This window comes from Arachis ipaensis, chromosome B2 (assembly GCF_059453495.1).
Source record: "Arachis ipaensis isolate K30076 ecotype BB chromosome B2, ASM5945349v1, whole genome shotgun sequence".
Taxonomy (NCBI): domain Eukaryota; kingdom Viridiplantae; phylum Streptophyta; class Magnoliopsida; order Fabales; family Fabaceae; genus Arachis; species Arachis ipaensis.
In genome coordinates this window covers 99,826,107-99,843,377 of record NC_142437.1, presented here as the reverse complement: position 1 = coordinate 99,843,377, position 17,271 = coordinate 99,826,107, and the positions used below count along the sequence as shown (strand labels likewise).

The window sequence follows — 17,271 nt, the reverse complement described above, 5'->3', positions numbered from 1 at the left end:
GCAAAAATAAATCAAACAAAATTAGGCATCAATTAAAAAGTATAGTATAGGTGGCTAAACTATGTATATATTAACATGTAAGTGATCACTTAATAATATGTAGATAGATATATTTATACTAATAATTAAAAATATAAAATATTTATACATATGTAAAAAGTAATATAAATTAAATTAAATGATTTTGGTAGATATTTTTGTTTAAAAAAATGTTACAATACACAAATTTTTATCACGTACAAAAAATATTATCATCAAAATAAACTCTAAACGAACCAAAATTAAATTCTAAATGTTAAAGCATTTTATTTTTGTGTACTATTATAATTTTTTTATAATTATTTATCCTGCATATTATTTATCCTGCTACAAAAATTAACCATATAACTAATAATTAAACCATAATTAATGAATGATTATAGTCTAAAATATTATTAAGAATAAGATTGTTGAGAATATTAAAATAAAAATAACATGTGAAAATAAGACTAAATTAATATTTTCAAGAACACAAAAATACATCTTTCATGATAAAAAAATTGTCCACTTTTCATAAAAAAAATCAATCAACATCTATATTTACACAAAAAAAAAATCAATTAAGACCCAAACAAAAAAAAATTCAAATAACCTCCAAATCCATAAGATATTATGTTTATTATTTTTGTTTTTTATTAAAAAAATTTAATTAAGACCCAAATTCAAAAAAAATTGACTTGGCCCAAAAACTTAAATCTATTAAAAAAAACAAAAATTAACCCATTATTATCATTTATAATTAATAACTAATTAATTTTATATTATTAAATATTTTAATTTATCTACTATAATGGGTCCACACTCTGCATCAAAATCAATTTTTGTCTTCTACTATAACTTTAATTGTACTCTCTTTTTAGATACTTATTCTACTAAGAAAAAGACAATAAATTTTTACACATATAAAAAAAATCTCTCTTCTACATAATAGAATTCACCATTCCTTTATTATTTGTTGATGTGATAAAGACCTATAGGGAGGGTGTATATGGGTTGGGGCAGATTTAAATAGACGTGAATCTGACACTAATATTTTATTGGGCCTAATTTAATAATTTGAATCTGACCTTAAATGAATCCCCAAAAATATAGGTTAAATCAGATCAATTCTATGGATAATTAGTATATAAAATTTTGTAAAATTTTATATAATAAAATAATAAAATTTAACAAATATTGTATAACATTTATACTAAAATAAATTATATTATATTAAATAAAAAACAATACTATACATAAAAAAATATTAATGGAAGTATAAGAATATAACATTTTGTTATCAATTTTAACATAAAATATATATTTTAACTATAAAACGTAACTTCAGGCCAAGCCAAGTCTGCCCAAAATTTGATCCAAAATCGATCTGAAAATGATAAGCATTGAAGTTTTTGATCGGTCGAGTTAAGAAATATTATTAAAAAAAAAAAAAACTTTCAGGCCTGTACGGGTGTTTATTTAACTCTATCCAAATAAGGCCTGCTACCTGAAAGAAAAGAGTCCCACTATTTCTCTCTTTCTGACCGGGGAAAAAATAATCGTCGTCTCTTCCACTGACCACTGCTCCTCTATCTCACCGGAGTTCTCGTCTCTCATCCATCTCTCAGCCGTGTTCCGTGACGAGCTGAGTCTTCACGCCACCGCCTTCGGTTCGCTGCAAGGTGTGCACTGCTTACTTTTATTTATTTACTTATTTATTTTTTATTATTATGCTACAATTGTATTGTTAACAGAATAGTTATTTATTTTAAATTCATTTGATTCGTTATCTCAATTATCTAGGTTTATTGATGCTGAGCGGGTGAATTCTACACTTGTTGCTACTTGCGTTGAACAGTGATTTTTGCAATCGATGACTGTTGTTGTTAGTTGTTTTGGATTAATTAGCAAGCAGTTTTTGTTCATGTTAATGATAGTTGAGTTGATTCAGGTTAACCGTGTCTCCTATGTTCTGTTTTATTGTCATTGGCCTCTTCATGGATCCATATAACTATTTCCTTTTGATTAACTAGTAAAGAGGATTAATGAGTTTATTGATGGAAAGAGGGATTAGAATGGTAAATGTTTATAATATAGAGGAATGATAAGTGTTTATAATATTTTGTATGACCATGCTCTATATAACTTCTCCTTAACACAAATTTTGGGACACAGTGTAAAATTAGTATTTGGCCATGGTATTGTTACAAGATTTTCTACATAAATTTTGTTCTGCGTGGAAGGGCCAGAAAATTTTTGCTTGGAAATTATTGTTTCATTCTTGACAAAGATAGCAATGGAATCACTTAGCACTAGGGAATTTGAAGTTTTGTGCTTTTGGCTATGCCATTCACAGGTTTTAGGTGGTTTAAATTATATGAATTTCGGCTAGTAAAGCTTCCAGTGAGGGATATTTTACTACAGTAATATTCATCTAGTTCGTTCTTCATGTGTCCAAGCTTATCCTGTTGATTTGCTTTGTCGTCCTTCTATAAATGTAGCACAATGTTGCCAAACATATGTGATTAGTTCATCTACTGAAGATGATAACTTCTTTTGGTATTACTATTGGCGACTTTCACAGTCTAATACTATTGCCATTACTTGTTTAGTCTCTGAAACAAGTTTGGCATATTGCCTTTGAATTGTAGAGATTTTATTATTTAGGCTTAAGCCACTTAAGCTTAATTAAGTCCCACTGCACCTTCCCTTTTAAATAGAGTTTGGATTATAGTTAGCTGAGCTTGTTGGATTATAAACAAACCAGTGTTTTAAAACAGCGGCCATGGTGAAATGGCATGGCTGGTTTTGGCCCCGCCCGCCATATGCGGGTCGCTGCATTGTGGGAATCACAGCAGCTACAATTGTGGCAATACCATGGTAGTCCACAACCTGAATGGAGAAAATGGCGGGTTTGTTGGAAAATTTTCTGCATTCGAGGGTTATTTTGGTAATTTAGAAAACCTAATATCTAAATTAGAGAAAGATCTTACCTTCTTAGGAAGCTTCAGGCAGCTTTACCCCTTTTCTCCCTCACCAACCCCAAATCTCTCTCTCTCTCTCTCTCTCTCTCGCATTTTCTCTGCTGCTGGTGGTGCCGACGCATTATCATCGCCGCTGCGGGTTAGCCCTCCTCCATTCCAGGTGGTTTCCTTTTCCAACTCTTCTTTCACTCTCTTTTCGAGACTCTGTTCTGCTAACCCTTTTTTTTGTGGTTTATTCCTCTCTTCCATTCCCTCTCTTAGTCTGAAGTTCTGAACCTCACTTTTTATATCCTTTATTTTGATTTACAATTTTACATAAGTAACTACTCACTATGTATACTTCAAGACAACTAACAGCCCCTTCAAGACAATGTCTTTGGTGTTTCTTTTGTGTTTTTTAGTATTTGGCTATGTCATGGTTGACATTTAAATTCTCTGTCTTTGTCTTTGGCGTGTTAAGACTTAATGTTGTGTCTATTTGCTGCTGAATTTACTGAAAAAGTTGCTTGTGTTGCTTAGATTTTATAATCTATTACATGTGCAGTTTTTCTGCATGTTAGTTTTTTGAATATACATTTTGTTTTTTACTCCATTTGCCATAATACTATGGTGGATTTTGGCTCTTTGCCATGAGCCGCCAGCCGCAATAAAAAACTATGAAACAAACTGATTCTTTTTAATTTGCAAATTAGTTTAGGACATTGAGATTGATCTTGATGCTCATGAAGTTTATTAGATGTCTTAATTGTTCATGTTACATTTTTATTTCCTACTCATCTGATTGGTGATTAGTAATGTTGGACTGTTATGTTTGACCCTCTAATCCCACATAATTTAACTATCTTTACTATCTATATAGACATGGACAAGGAGCACGAAAACATAAAGAGGCCTGTAGGAGCATAAAATTACACGAGAGTAGGTCAATATGTTAGAGAATTTTATAGTACTCTTTGGTCTGATCCTATTTAGGACGGACTGCCATTCAGCCTCTCTTGTGTGCTTAAAATGAAGAAATAGAACTTCCATAGTATATTTAGAATCTTACATCGATTTTGATCTTTATGCAATATGTTTTTCTCTACAAATTTATTATTTTCTCAATCCGCAGGAGATAGTTGCCCATCATATGGCTCACCAACTTCATTTGCCTCTATGGGAGGAGATCATAAGTTCCACTTTTGCTTACAATTTTATATTACCATACTCAAATCCATTTCTAGATGTGTTTTGTGGGCAAAATTAGACTCAAAAGTTAAAATTATGAAACCTATATATATGGTATTTTGGATCCTATATAATTATTCCTTGTTTGAAGTACCACAAAATCACTTGTATGAATTCACCTACATGTACTGATTTGTCTCCAGTTGCTGCTTGTTTGAAGGAAGCGGATACGATGAATGGAGACACCAAGAAAGAATCTTCCTTGGTGAAGATAAAAGTATTGTTTTTTGCAAGAGCACGAGACATTACTGGCTTGAGTGAGATGCCACTTGAGGTTTCATCTGGAAGCACCACTCAAGATTGTTTGAAGAAACTTCTTGTAGGGTTTCCGAGCTTGGAAGAGATTCAAGGGTGCATGGTTTTGGCGCTGAACGAGGAGTATGCAGCAGACACAACAGTTGTTCAAGACAAAGATGAGTTGGCCATAATACCTCCAATTAGTGGTGGTTGAGGTGAAACAAACATCTTTATTTGTTGCAGCAGGGTATTTTTTCTACTCTTAGAAACATAATTTCAATATTAATAAATGCTCATAAGCTTGTATATTATCAAAGCATTTTAAGCAATGTCTTCAGCCTCTTGAGAAGTTCAAGTCTATGAAATTAGTTATCCTACCATCAACCACCATGTATATTGAAAATTATTGTATAATGAGATTTATTGTAAACTTTTATCGGCTAGATCTTGTCAGTTTAAACATTCAATCCATACGCAATTGAGGCTTGGTCATAGAGGATATGTTGGCCTCTCATCCAGAGTGGAATTAGAAACCGATGGTGAGTGTAGTGTAAGATTAGAAGGAAAAAAGAAACAAACAAACCATTCGGTCTAATGCTATATATCTCACTGAAGGTCAGGCTTCAATCTACAAGTATAGGTTGTTTGAGCTGGCTATAAGAACAAGTTCTTTGAGAGCAGTTTCAGTCTTTCAGGAGTTCAGACTCACTTGTGACAAGCTCACTTGTGTTTTAGGGGTATCAGCACTGTGATATATTGCACTTCTGATTTGTTGAATGTTCCTTGCTATAAATACCTATGGCATTTGCAATGTCATTTGCAGGGTGTGGACCTTGAACAAAAAACATGGAGGACCATGAAAGATAGATAAGATGTATGTGACAATATGGTGATGCATTATTTAAAAGTACTAATTAATAAGTAAACATCGCTGGAATTTCGAGTTTTTTACTAATGAACAAGTAAATCTCAATGATATCATTGTTGGGCAAAATATAACTTTTGTTTTTAATATTTTAAAATTTTTTAAAATTATCTTTAATATTTAATGTTTCAATTTTATAAATTTTAATTCTACTACTAAATTGATAATCAATAATTAGTCAATTTTTTTTTTAATTTTATCTTTATTCAAAATTCTAATTTAAACTCCAAACCAATCCAATTCAAAAGCCTAATATAATCAAATGGGGTACTACTTGGTTTTGAGCAATATTACCTATGAAGCACGGACACTTCGTTGAGTTGTATCCGCGTGTCGGACACATTTTGAAAACAAATCCGTGTCGGACACATTTTGGAAACAACACTCATCGATATTCGTTCGACACGCATGTCCAACCGTGTTTTAACATGTATTCTTGAAATGAATTTAGAAATAATATATATTATTATTTATTAAAACAAAAAATATTTTAAATACTTTTCTATAGTTATGAGAAGACATTAAAAAAGTTAAAAAAATATTTTATATTTTAATACCAATAAAATATCAAAAATTCATTGTAATGTATCTAAAAAATACTTTATATGTTATATATATACCGTGTCCCCATATCTTATAAAATTTTAAAATTCTTGTGTTCGCATGTCCCGTGTTTATGTTAGTATCCGTGCATCATAAAGTACTACAAGATAAGACACAAATAAAAATGTACTATACTTTAATTTTGTGTACATTTTTATTGAACATCCCTCACTTCTAGTATTAAAGAATTATTCATGAAAAGTATAAAATATAAAATATTTGTTTTTGATAAATACAGAAAATATACAAAAAAAAAAAGATGTGTACAAAATATAATGCAAACATTTTTTTTCAAGACTATTCATGGTTTACATGGAAATTCAAAAAAGATAAATTGACTATAATTAAGTATCAATAATGATATCAGCTTTTTTGCAGGGTGGTTGATTAACGAAATTTCTAAGAGAGAAAAAAGAAAAATCAATTCGACTACTCATACTACCGTCGGCGTCTCTTACCACAAGCTCTACTAGTACACTCAGTCCAAGTCTTTGGCGGATTAATTGTAACAATGAGTACTTGGTTACATTTTTCTACATGAAAATTAAAGATTTTTGTGGAAATTAAAGTCTTAGCTGGAGAGCTATGCTTGTGAAAACTAAAGTTTTTTTTTTTTATTTTTCACAATAATTTTTGACACGCTCATGAGTTATAACTCAAATAGGATAGTCTCTTCATACTGAATTAAGAGGTTATGCGTTCGAATCTTCTATCTTTAGTAAAAAAATAATAATAATAAAATAAAAAAAGTAATAATTAATCTGTTATAAATCTAAATTCTATCAGATAATTGTTGTATATATAAAATAAATTTTAAATGTTAAATCTTTTACACTTATTTAAACAGAGAGATGAATAAGTTAACTACTTCACCAATCTTTAAATTAGTTTAGAAATTAAAGATGAATATATAAAAATGGAACGTATAGAATGTGCACTTTGGAATTGAATATTTTATTACAAGGCTTTAATTAATTGAGAATATTTTATATGTTAATTTTATTTTGTTAATTTTATTAAAAATATTATTATTATATGTATATTTTTTATTTAATTTTAAATTTTTACTACTTATCTTTTTAATTTATATTTTCACTTCTCTTCCTTCAAATATTTATTACATATAATTTAAAAAGAATATTAATATTATAATTAAAAGTTAGAATCAAAATTCAATTGTTCAAATGAAATTAATTTTGAGTTAATTTATAACTATCAATATAATTTTTTTATGCTAATATCTAATTATATTTTTATATACATAGAGAGAAAAAAATATTATTTTTAAATAGTAAGCATATAAATTAATTATTTCTATTTGTGCAACGGACTTAACACCTAATCAAATGTAAAAATATACACATTAAATTCTTTTAAATTTTAGATAATAAATGTTAAAATTAATTATTAGTAAAAAAAATTAAACTTTCATATGAAATAATAACTAAAAATCTTATTATTTGATTTTTTTATCTATAGAGACCATAATTATCATAACCGAACCAGCGATCGACCCGGTTAAGTTACTAGGTCACTGGGTTAATGGTTCAACTGGTGGGTCACTGGTCGAACCGTTTGACCCGGTAATAATTAAATAAATATATACAATTATAATAAAATTAAAATTTTGATGCATTAGATTTAATTATGTAACGCTACGTCAGCAAAAATAATTTTTATATTAACAGCATGAAATAGTTATTCAAAAGAACAGAGGTGATTGATAATTATGTAAAATATCTTATATTATTAGAATATCAAAATTAAGTATTAAATAAACAAATACAATATTATTATGAAAAAATAAAAATAACATTTTATATTTTTTAAATTGTATTGCTTTAATTTAAATATAATTACTTTTAGTATAATATATATAATTATTAGTCCTAACTTAATAAGTGCTTGGCGTTGCTTTTATAATATATATAATTATTTATCCTATTAATAGTAAAGGACAAGTTGCCCTAGTGGAAGATCAATCCCTGCTTATGCATCATGGAGGTGCCCAGGACATTGACCCGTCGGTCAAATATGTCCGGTTCGAATTGAGTTGTCCGATTTAAGGCGAGTCAAACCGATTTTTAACGGGTCAATTGTAGAAACGGTTAAAAAAGTTATTCGGATTGGTTTAAAGTTCGATTCATCGATTTTTCTATTGAACCGGACGGTCCAGTTCGAAATTGATAACTATGATAGAGATTGGTCTTTTTAGTTGATGGGTATCTCCTACGACATTTTTGTGAACGTAATTTGATTCTATAAATTTTTTGTGCCATAATCTATAATGTTATAACAAAATTGACATAATTTTAAAAGATTTATATTCCCGTAACATTATTACGGATAAAATTACTAGTGTTAACTAAACATAAGATTAAACATCAGTGCCTACAAATTACACCATGATAATTATATTTTCGGGCAAACCACCAAAATATCTAAAAAAAAAAAATTTTAACAGTCACAAAGACTTAAAAATAAAAATAACAAAATATCTCCTAAACATATTAAAAATATGATAAAATAATTAAATATTAAATATATATTTTAAAAATAATTTTAAAAATAAGATTTTAATACAATCTTCTACGAATATAATTAGAAAAATAAAAATTATTCATCTTTAAGATTTAATAATATTACAGATAAAAATGGAAAACAGAACGGTGTTTTTGAGATTTAATAATAAAAACTATTCATCTTTAAGATTTAATAATATTCATCTTTAAGATTAGAAAAATACATGTAAACCAATTCTATTGCAGTTTGATATTGATTTGAATTTTATCCGATTAGTTTAATCTCGGATTCAATTTGAAGAAATTGGGACTCAGATCAAATTGAACTTTCAATTTTTTCAAATATACATGAGATTAGGGGTGTTTTTGTTTTATATTATTATTAAAATAATTTTACAATTTATTTGTCAACGGACATTATGTATTAATCTTCGACATAAAATCCGTTTTATTTCAAAAAGAAATTTTAGGTAGTACAATTAATATCTATTTCAAAAAGAACATAACAGGGAGGCAATATTGACCAATGGCTTCTAGTTTGCAAAATTTATTATTCTAAATAAGAAATTTAGAAATCCAAAAGAAGTAGCAAAGTATTAAGGGTTAACTATCCCACAGAATTAAATAATAAATAACCCAAAAATTAAAAAAGCAAAAGCAAAGTTATTTAGTCTGTTAAAAGTTGAAACATGCAGAATACAAAATATATATATGAAAGATTACAATATATAGTAATACCTACTACAAAAAATAAGAAGTTTAGTCACAAAAAAAACTGTGACTAAACTCCAAAATAACGGTGGCAATGATGTTTTTGCTACTAAAAGGTATTAAGCATGAGCTTAAGGAGGGAGAAGAGAGTTTGAGAGACAAAAGAAAGTTTGAGAAGAGTGTAGAAGATTTTAATTTGTAATTATTGAACCAATCGCAGAGAGAGACTTATTACACTGTATTTATAGACAAGCTAAGGATTAGTCTAACTAACTTGTCCTAGGTGACACAGTTATAACAAACTCTAACCACTTATAATTACACTTAGCAGACTAGCTAGTATAACCACTATAACTCTAATTACTTCTTACTATTATCACCTCCTCAACCTCAGGACCCGACACTCTCCAATCCTGAGTTTGTGACTGAAATCATGGAACAACTTAGATGAAACTGATTTGGTAAAGATATCTACTATTTAAACCGTGCCTCGAATATGACGAACCGCAACCTTGCCTTTTGCTACACTGTCTCGAACAAAACTCAAGTCCATCTCAAAATGCTTCAATTTTGAGTGAAGGATAGGATTCGCTGCTAGCATAAGTGCCCTAAGTTTGTCATAGTAAATGAGAAGAGGAGTGCGAAGAGGCATGCATAGCTCATTCAACAAGTTCTTAAGCCATGTAGTTTCTGGAATAAGTGCTGCGATCAAAGTTTTGAAAATTGGTTCGAACTGGCCGGTCAAATTGTGAACCGCTGCCAAATACAGTTCAGACAAAAGTCAAAACCGCCAAATTAGAAAACCGTCGTTGGACTGCCGAGCCGATTGAGAACTGGTCGGTCGAACCGAACTGTGACCCGGCCGATTTTTGAATTGTGTCAAAAATGGATGCATTTTGGTTGCTGAACCCTAACTCCCTAAGTTCCTAACCATTACCCCTCTCCTCTCCAGTCTCCACAACGGGAAGCAGAACGCGAAGCAGCACTCACCTAGACGGCTAGACCTCGAGCTTCTGCTGCAACCTCCATCCAGCCACCACCGTCGTCGCAACTTTTGTCCAGCCAGCGTTAGCCAGCTCTATTCGCGTAGCCACTTTTCGTCGTGCAGCTAGCTTTGTTTGATCTTTGAAAATTGAAACCACTACCAGCGCCACTTTTCGTCACGCAGCCACTTCCCATAGCGCCAGCTCTGTTCCACACTTCTACCCCGTCAGCCACTGTCTTACCTCTTGCCAGCCACTGTCCCTGCCAGCTTTGCTTTTTTCCAGGCTTCCAACTTCTAGCTCTAGGTATTTATTTTTCTTTGTAATAATAATTGTTGAATAATTGATTGCGATAAGGATCATTGCCGGAAATGAGGCTTTTCCCATGTCTCCCGAACACGAAGCCAATTGAGATGAAAGCTTATATTTGCTCCTTTACTTTTGTTGTCGGCAGACCGGTCTTTGCCTTTACTGACTAGTGATTAGCTCTGGTTCTTTACTGATTTTGTGTGTTGTGTTTTACTATTTTGTTTTGTGATTTAATTGTACCTAGGTTATGATTTTGTTGATTATTTGATGGCAATTATTGCACTGTTTCTGACTGATTGCTTGTTTGGTTTTATTTTTAATGGAACACCTTTTAGGAGAAGCCTTGAATCACCTTCAGGGTGGAAATCTCCTTGGTTCATAAACACATTTCTGTCTAGCCCCAGGATTGATACCAAAATTACAATTGAGGTATTGTTGATTCTGTTGGATAATTAGTTGATTAGTTTCTTGAAGTGGATTTATTGATTATTTATTATTTCAAAGCTCCGTGCTGCTGTTTTTGTGTTGTGATTTTAATTTACTAATTATTGTTTAGTTTTTGAATGTATTGTGATTATTGATTAGTGATGTGTTGCTGACTTGTTGTGTTTGTTTGGCTGTTTTGTGATTTACATGTGCTTGGATTGTGACTGCTTTGATGATTTATTGAGTAACATGATAAAGGAGCATTAAAGTGTCAAGTTTAGCTCGGGGTTATTGTGAAATCCTTTTGCTTTTCCTAATTTGTTTTGAGTATCCTCAAGTGAATACAATTTTACTATGAGAATGGAGACACCTCTCTTAATTAGAAATTTTTGGCATGTTAGGTGGCAGGTTAGAATTAGGTGGTGATAGCTTTGAGCCTGTAGCTATGGAAGAATAAGGTTTCTGAACTTCTAGTTTGTGTTAAATGATATAGATTGTACCGCTGCTAGTTCGAGGAACCTTCATTCTTTTATTTTGGTGAGGAAACCTTCATTCTTTTTCTTTGTTGCTTGGACAAATTTAAACTAGAGTTGGAAATGGTTTGATTTTTTTTGTATGATTTTTTGGATGTAATTGTTTTATTGATCAATGTCATCATAGCAAACATTTATAGAATAAAGAAAGGATTTTCGTTTCTCTTATAGCAAACTTTGAAAGCAAAAGCTTTAGTTCATTAAAATATTTAAGGTTGTACTTTATCTAAAAATCTTAAAACTTTGGATGATGACATTTTATGTAGTGCTTTAAATTTAGAAGATATTTTAATTTTATATTAGATTATAATTATGTTTTAAAGTGTTTATTTATAATTTATTTATTATTTTAATATAAAACAATTTTTTCGGTTGGACCACAGTTGAATCGTTTAGACCACTAAACAAATGAACCAGTGTCTAGAGGGGTTTGATGACCGGTTTGATTTTCAAAACCTTGGCTGCGATCCTACGATACTCTGCCTTTGTGCTGGAGCGTGACACTACATGTTGCTTTCATGAGAACCAAGACACCAAATTTGAACCATAAAAAAATACAGTAGTCAATAGTGGACTTCTGATCATTCGAATCATTGCTCCAATCACTGTCTGTGTAACAAGTAAGCTTACAATCAGATGTAGGTGAGATGTGAAGACCATGAGAGGATGTAGCACAAAGGTAGCGAAGTATTCACTTCACTACTTTCCAATGCGAGTCCAATGGGTGATAAAGAAATTGACACACTCGATTCACCGCAAAGGCAATTTCTAGACGTGTTACTGTGACATATTGAAGATTACCCACAATTGTTCTATATAGACTAGGATAAAAAAATGGAGATCCTTCTTGGCTGGATAGCTTGGTATCGGATGCCAAGGGAGTAAATCACCCTTTGCACTCACCCATGTTTGCATTCTTGAGTATCTCTTGGATGTATTTGGTTTGAATCAATGCAATACCAACTGAACCATTTGAATTAACCTGAATACCAAGAAAATAATAGAGAGCACCCATATTCTTAAGAGCAAAATTCTGATTTAATTGATGAACCCTGCGAGAAATTAGAGTGGGAGAGCTCCCTGTATGTATGTGATATCGTCTACATAGACCAAAGCAAACAAATTTTTTGAACCATCAAATCTGGAAAATAAGGAAACATCTGATTTTGTTGGTTGGAATCCAAGATAGCGAAACACACCATGCAACTTAGTGTAGCATGCTCTTGGGACTGGTTTTAGCCCATATAAGGCCTTGGCAAGCTTGCAAACCATAGACCTGTCCCCAGATTCATAGCCCTTTAGCTGCACCATGTACACATCTTCCTCAAGTTCACCATTGAGGAAGGCATTGTTAACATTGACCTGTCTTAGCTGCCAGCCATTCGACACTACAATGCTTAGCACCATATGGATGGAAGCAGGTTTGACCATCGGGGTAAATGTCTCTTTAAAGTCACAACCAGGTCATTGATGGAGACCTTGAGTGACCAAACACGCCTTGTACTTCTGGAGGGAGCCATCAACATTGAATTTAGCTCGAAACACCTACTTACAGCCTATCACATTCTTATCGGGTGGACATTTGACTAAAGTTCAAGTATTATTGCGCATGAGAGCAGCATATTCCTTATCAATGGCATGTTTCTAATGAGGTGTGGCTAATTCTTGTTTGACTATCTTTAGGACCAGAGATGTGTTGAAGGCCTTAGGTTTGAAGATGCTGGCTTTGGATCGTGTGGTCATGGGATGAGAGTTCACTGGTTGTGGTGGTTTTAGAAATTCGGTAAGTGTCTAAAGGAGGTTGGGTTGACATCGTCATGGTAGAATAAGATGGAGTAATATGTAATGTTGTGTTTGAGTAAGGGGATGGAGAATTAAGGGTTATGACGAGGGTGAAATTGATGGTGTATAGGAAGAAAAGGTGGTTGGTGATGGTCAGTAGATGAGGGTGAGGGCAGATTTGAAGACACAGTTTGGAAAGGGAAGGTGGATTCATCAATAACACATTGCTTGGTGATACTTATTTTTCCAGAGGGAAGTAAATACCTAAATCCTTTATACTACATACCATAACCAAGAAATACTGTTGGTTCAGATCTGAACACAAGCTTGTGATTGTTATAGGGTCGAAGATGAGGAAAGTATAGACAACTAGATACCCTCAAATTGTGTTAATCAGGTTTCTTGGAGAGCAATTGTTAAGAACTGGTGTTGAAAAAATGATAAGTTAAATGGCAGTCAAAAAAGCCTCACCCTAATATTTCAGAAGCACACTAGCACTAGCCATGAGAGTTAGTCCCATCTACACAATATCTCAATGCTTCCTTTCTAAATCACCATTCTGCTGATGCACATGAAGGCAGGCAAACCTGTGGATGATACCCTGATCCTGCAAATCTTTAGACAAACTAATATATTCCTTTGCATTATCACTCTGGAACATTTTAATTTTAGCATCAAATTGCAATTCAACCATGCTTTGGAAACATTTAAAAACTGATTTGAGATGTGATCTAGAGGAGATTAAGTATAGCCAAATATTAGAATACACAAGTTCAAGAGGCTTATTATACACAGTACATTACCGTCGGATTTACCGTCGGATTTAGCGTCAGACATTAGCGGCGAGTTTTTCCTCAGATTTACCATCGGAATTGGCAATGAATTCGTCACCCTAAAATATTACTGTCGGAGTCGGATTTAGCGTCAGACATTAACAGTGAGTTTTTTCGAGGATTACCAACGGAATTGGCAATGAATTCGTCACCCTAAAATTTTACCGTCGGAGTTGATGTTCCGACAGTAACGTCGACGGTAACAATTGGAGGAAAAAAAATTTTGGCGCACTAGCTGCCCTCGAACTTACTAGCGAGTAAATCCAACGCTGAACCTTATTTAGTGAAACGTTGCGTTTTGATTACACGCATAATGTTACCGTCAGATTAATCCGCATGTAAATCCAACGGTAATTGTGCCCTAAATTCGAACCGTGAACCGTCTTCCCCTTCATTTTGAAATTGGTTTTTCTCTTTACTCTCTCATCTTCTTCTCTCTCTAATCTCTCACCTCTCAGTCTCTCTCCAGCCCCCTACCGCCGCTGCAAAGACCGCCACCGCTGCTGCTGCTGCCCTGCCTTGCCGCTGTTGGAAAGACTACCACCACCGCTGCTCGAAACACCCCCTTCTTTGTCCTTTGTTCCTGCCACTGCTACCCTGCCGCAGCTGCTCGAACCGCCCATTTTAGTTCGAGGTTTTCTCTTTTCTCTCTTCTAGTTAGTTTAATTAGATTGATTTCTGTTTTAGTTGATTTTAGGTGGTCAGGGTTTTCATTGAATTAGTTTCCATTGATTTTAGGTAGATTAATTCCTATTGTAAATTGTTTTTAGGTGGTTAGGTTAGGATAATTTAGTTAGATTAATAAGTTATGATCTCTTCTTAATGTGTTTAGAATTATTATCTAAGATTGTTGATTCTTGTTGCTGGGATTATTTGAATTAGTCTAAATCATTAATTCTGCATTTTACTGTTAATTTGGTTGAAGAATTGTTGCTGAATTTGTTTGAGCAATGTTTAACTATTTTGATGATTCGCTGGTTGTTGTTGCCTTGTTACGAAATTACTATTTTAATGCTTATTTTGCTTATTCATATTGCTGCTGAAACTGCTGGTTTATGTTGATTAATTACAGCGTTTTGCCATATTCATTGCTAGTGATGTTTCATTATGTTATTTTGTGCTCTCTTGAGCTTAAATAGGATAATTTTGTTATTGTTAGAATGTTTTGAAAGTTAGAATGTTTTGAAAAATTGTTAACAAAGTTAGAATGCTTTGAGAGTTAGAATGCTTTGTTGGAATAAAGTTAGAATGGTTTGAAAGTCTAACTTAATTATTTTTGAAACTAAAACACTATAATTTTCTTTTCTTTTTTTAATTTATTAAACTAAACCACTTTTCAAATTACTTATTATTTCTTGAGCTTCTTATGTTATTATTCGTTGGTGTTTGTTATGTTATTAATATATTCACTGCACAGACATGACCACAAGCAGCAGAGGTAGGTCGAGTAGGACACATGGTCATGGTAGAAGGCGGGCTGCCACCGAAGCTCCCAGGGCTGCCCAGTCATTGCCTTCTACCCTGGCTACCCCGTCAACCTCATGTGACGTCACAGGCGAGTTCATTGGACCAGAAATTTATCATGGTCCCAAACCCGAACTAAGTGCCTCCTTCTGCTACACCCGCTGCAGATGCAGCGACCCCGTTGACAGAGCCTGTGGTGGGTGATACCTCCAATGCCCCTGAGCAGGATGCCCCTCCACCATTGCCTGTCATCCGGCTGAGGATTTGGCCCGATGGCATGCTGTCATGAGTTTAATTTTATATTATTAAGTTTGTTTATGTTAAGTTTTTTTATCTTATGTGATTGTTACTGTACGATTTGTTTTGTGACAGGTTTACACCAAACGCCAATGCTTGCACACGGGAGAGGTCATTAAGTCCATGTACGACCATCCATGACCAACCTACACGCAGATCCTGGCTGATACCAGAGAGCGTTGGCTTCAAAAGTGGGTGGTAAAAACCCAATTTGGTTAGAATTGATTTACTGTATTTGAACTGTATTTTATTCCAACTAACTAATGTTAGTGAATCACTATGTGCAGTTGAAATTTATATGGGATGCAGAGCATCACCTCATGATCCGAAAGATCTAAGACCACTGGATAGCCAAACATTTTCAGCAGATGATAAGTGATGTTCGTCAGGGAAAAGTCCACCTGACCTCATGGATCCGTCCAAACATCAAGCGTGACCTGGAGGCTCATTTTAGAGATAAAGAGGGGTTCAAGTGTCGATGTCTGACAAACATTGCCAACAGCGCTTTGCCCAAATTGTCGAGGTATACAGGTGGGTTGGAAACCTTCATGAAGATGAAGACGAGACTGGTAAGAATTTTGGCATTGTTTTATGTTGCTTGAATTAGTTAGTAGAGTTTACGGTGTTTAACTTCCTTTTTCATCAAGTTATCCAATTTAGTTCGTAGAGTTTAAGGTAACTAATTTTCAGTTTTAGTGGATTTAGGTGGTTATGATAGGTTAGATTAAGCTCTAAGATTGCTGGAAAATGTTGGATTATTTAACTGTTTGCTGATTCATGCTGCTGAAATTGTTTACAAAATGCTTGATTGTGAAAATAATGATGTTAATTTGGTTTGGATGGAACCCTTCAAGAGTGGCTAAATCCAAGTTTCAGGGGAGACTCTATTGAAATTTTTATAAGATTTTTATTTAAATAAAAAAATTAAAATTATGTTTTCAAAATTAGAATAGAGATTTCCTGCTTTATATATGTTAATCTGTCATTGTTTAATTTGTTCATTTATTTTAATGTTTGGTTGATATATTAATTTATAGTCTAAGTCGTTGGATCGTAAGGCGACATTGGCAGAGACCTTCAAGTATACCCACACTTTGAAGGCAAACAATGAGAGATTTATTGACGAGTGGTCAACGACCCATTATGTGAGTTTAAATTCATCATAAATTTCAGCTTCATTTGGTTTAAAGTCAATTATTTAACTATTATCCTAATCACAACTAACGTGTATGATGCGGGAAGAGTATCAGCAGAGGTTGGAGGCCACGACCCAGCAATCTCAGCCGCTTGGTGGAGCCGACGAAGCCGGCTCCAAGGCCTCAGTCATGGATGTCAACAGGATTTAGCGCAAGACCACCTCTGAACCCCACAAGAATCGCTACTTCGGGTTGGACTCATTCTTTTCTAGTGCCCTTTG

General features: G+C 33.0%; 2 protein-coding genes across 5 annotated transcripts; one reads left to right on the top strand and one right to left on the bottom strand.

The window, feature by feature from the left end:
- The first annotated feature begins 1,507 nt into the window (after positions 1 to 1,507).
- Positions 1,508 to 4,843, top strand: CNX7 (co-factor for nitrate, reductase and xanthine dehydrogenase 7). 4 transcript variants are annotated; one of them, XM_016328229.2, is made up of 3 exons: positions 1,524 to 1,700; positions 1,822 to 3,162; positions 4,390 to 4,843. In XM_016328229.2, the coding sequence occupies exons 2-3, from the start codon at positions 2,812 to 2,814 to the stop codon at positions 4,678 to 4,680; spliced, it is 642 nt and encodes a 213-aa protein (XP_016183715.1). In that variant the 5' UTR covers positions 1,524 to 1,700; positions 1,822 to 2,811; the 3' UTR covers positions 4,681 to 4,843. The 4 variants fall into 4 exon arrangements, with proteins under 4 accessions (XP_088359737.1, XP_016183715.1, XP_088359735.1 ...); XM_088503611.1 differs by lacking the exon at positions 1,822 to 3,162 and having other exon boundaries at positions 1,508 to 1,700; positions 4,373 to 4,843; XM_088503609.1 differs by lacking the exon at positions 1,822 to 3,162 and having other exon boundaries at positions 1,560 to 1,700; positions 4,390 to 4,813.
- Positions 4,844 to 9,705: 4,862 nt separating this feature from the next.
- LOC148574995 (uncharacterized) lies at positions 9,706 to 12,909 on the bottom strand. Its single transcript, XM_088506009.1, has 3 exons — positions 12,589 to 12,909; positions 12,382 to 12,460; positions 9,706 to 9,983 (listed from the first exon to the last, which is right to left on the bottom strand). Exons 1-3 carry the CDS (start codon positions 12,907 to 12,909, stop codon positions 9,706 to 9,708), a joined length of 678 nt encoding a protein of 225 aa, XP_088362135.1.
- Between the last annotated feature and the right edge of the window lie 4,362 nt (positions 12,910 to 17,271).

What these genes read in the sequence shown, in the direction of transcription:
- CNX7 (XM_016328229.2), top strand. Translation starts at nt 2,812, where the DNA reads ATGGCATGGCTGGTTTTGGCCCCGCCCGCCATATGCGGGTCGCTGCAT. An exon ending in TTAGCCCTCCTCCATTCCAG is followed by an intron (nt 3,163 to 4,389) that starts GTGGTTTCCTTT and finishes GCTTGTTTGAAG; the next exon opens with GAAGCGGATACGATGAATGG.
- LOC148574995 (XM_088506009.1), bottom strand. Translation starts at nt 12,909, where the DNA reads ATGGTCAAACCTGCTTCCATCCATATGGTGCTAAGCATTGTAGTGTCG. An exon ending in CAAAAAATTTGTTTGCTTTG is followed by an intron (nt 12,461 to 12,588) that starts GTCTATGTAGAC and finishes CTTGGTATTCAG; the next exon opens with GTTAATTCAAATGGTTCAGT. An exon ending in ACTCAAGAATGCAAACATGG is followed by an intron (nt 9,984 to 12,381) that starts GTGAGTGCAAAG and finishes TGTATTTGGCAG; the next exon opens with CGGTTCACAATTTGACCGGC.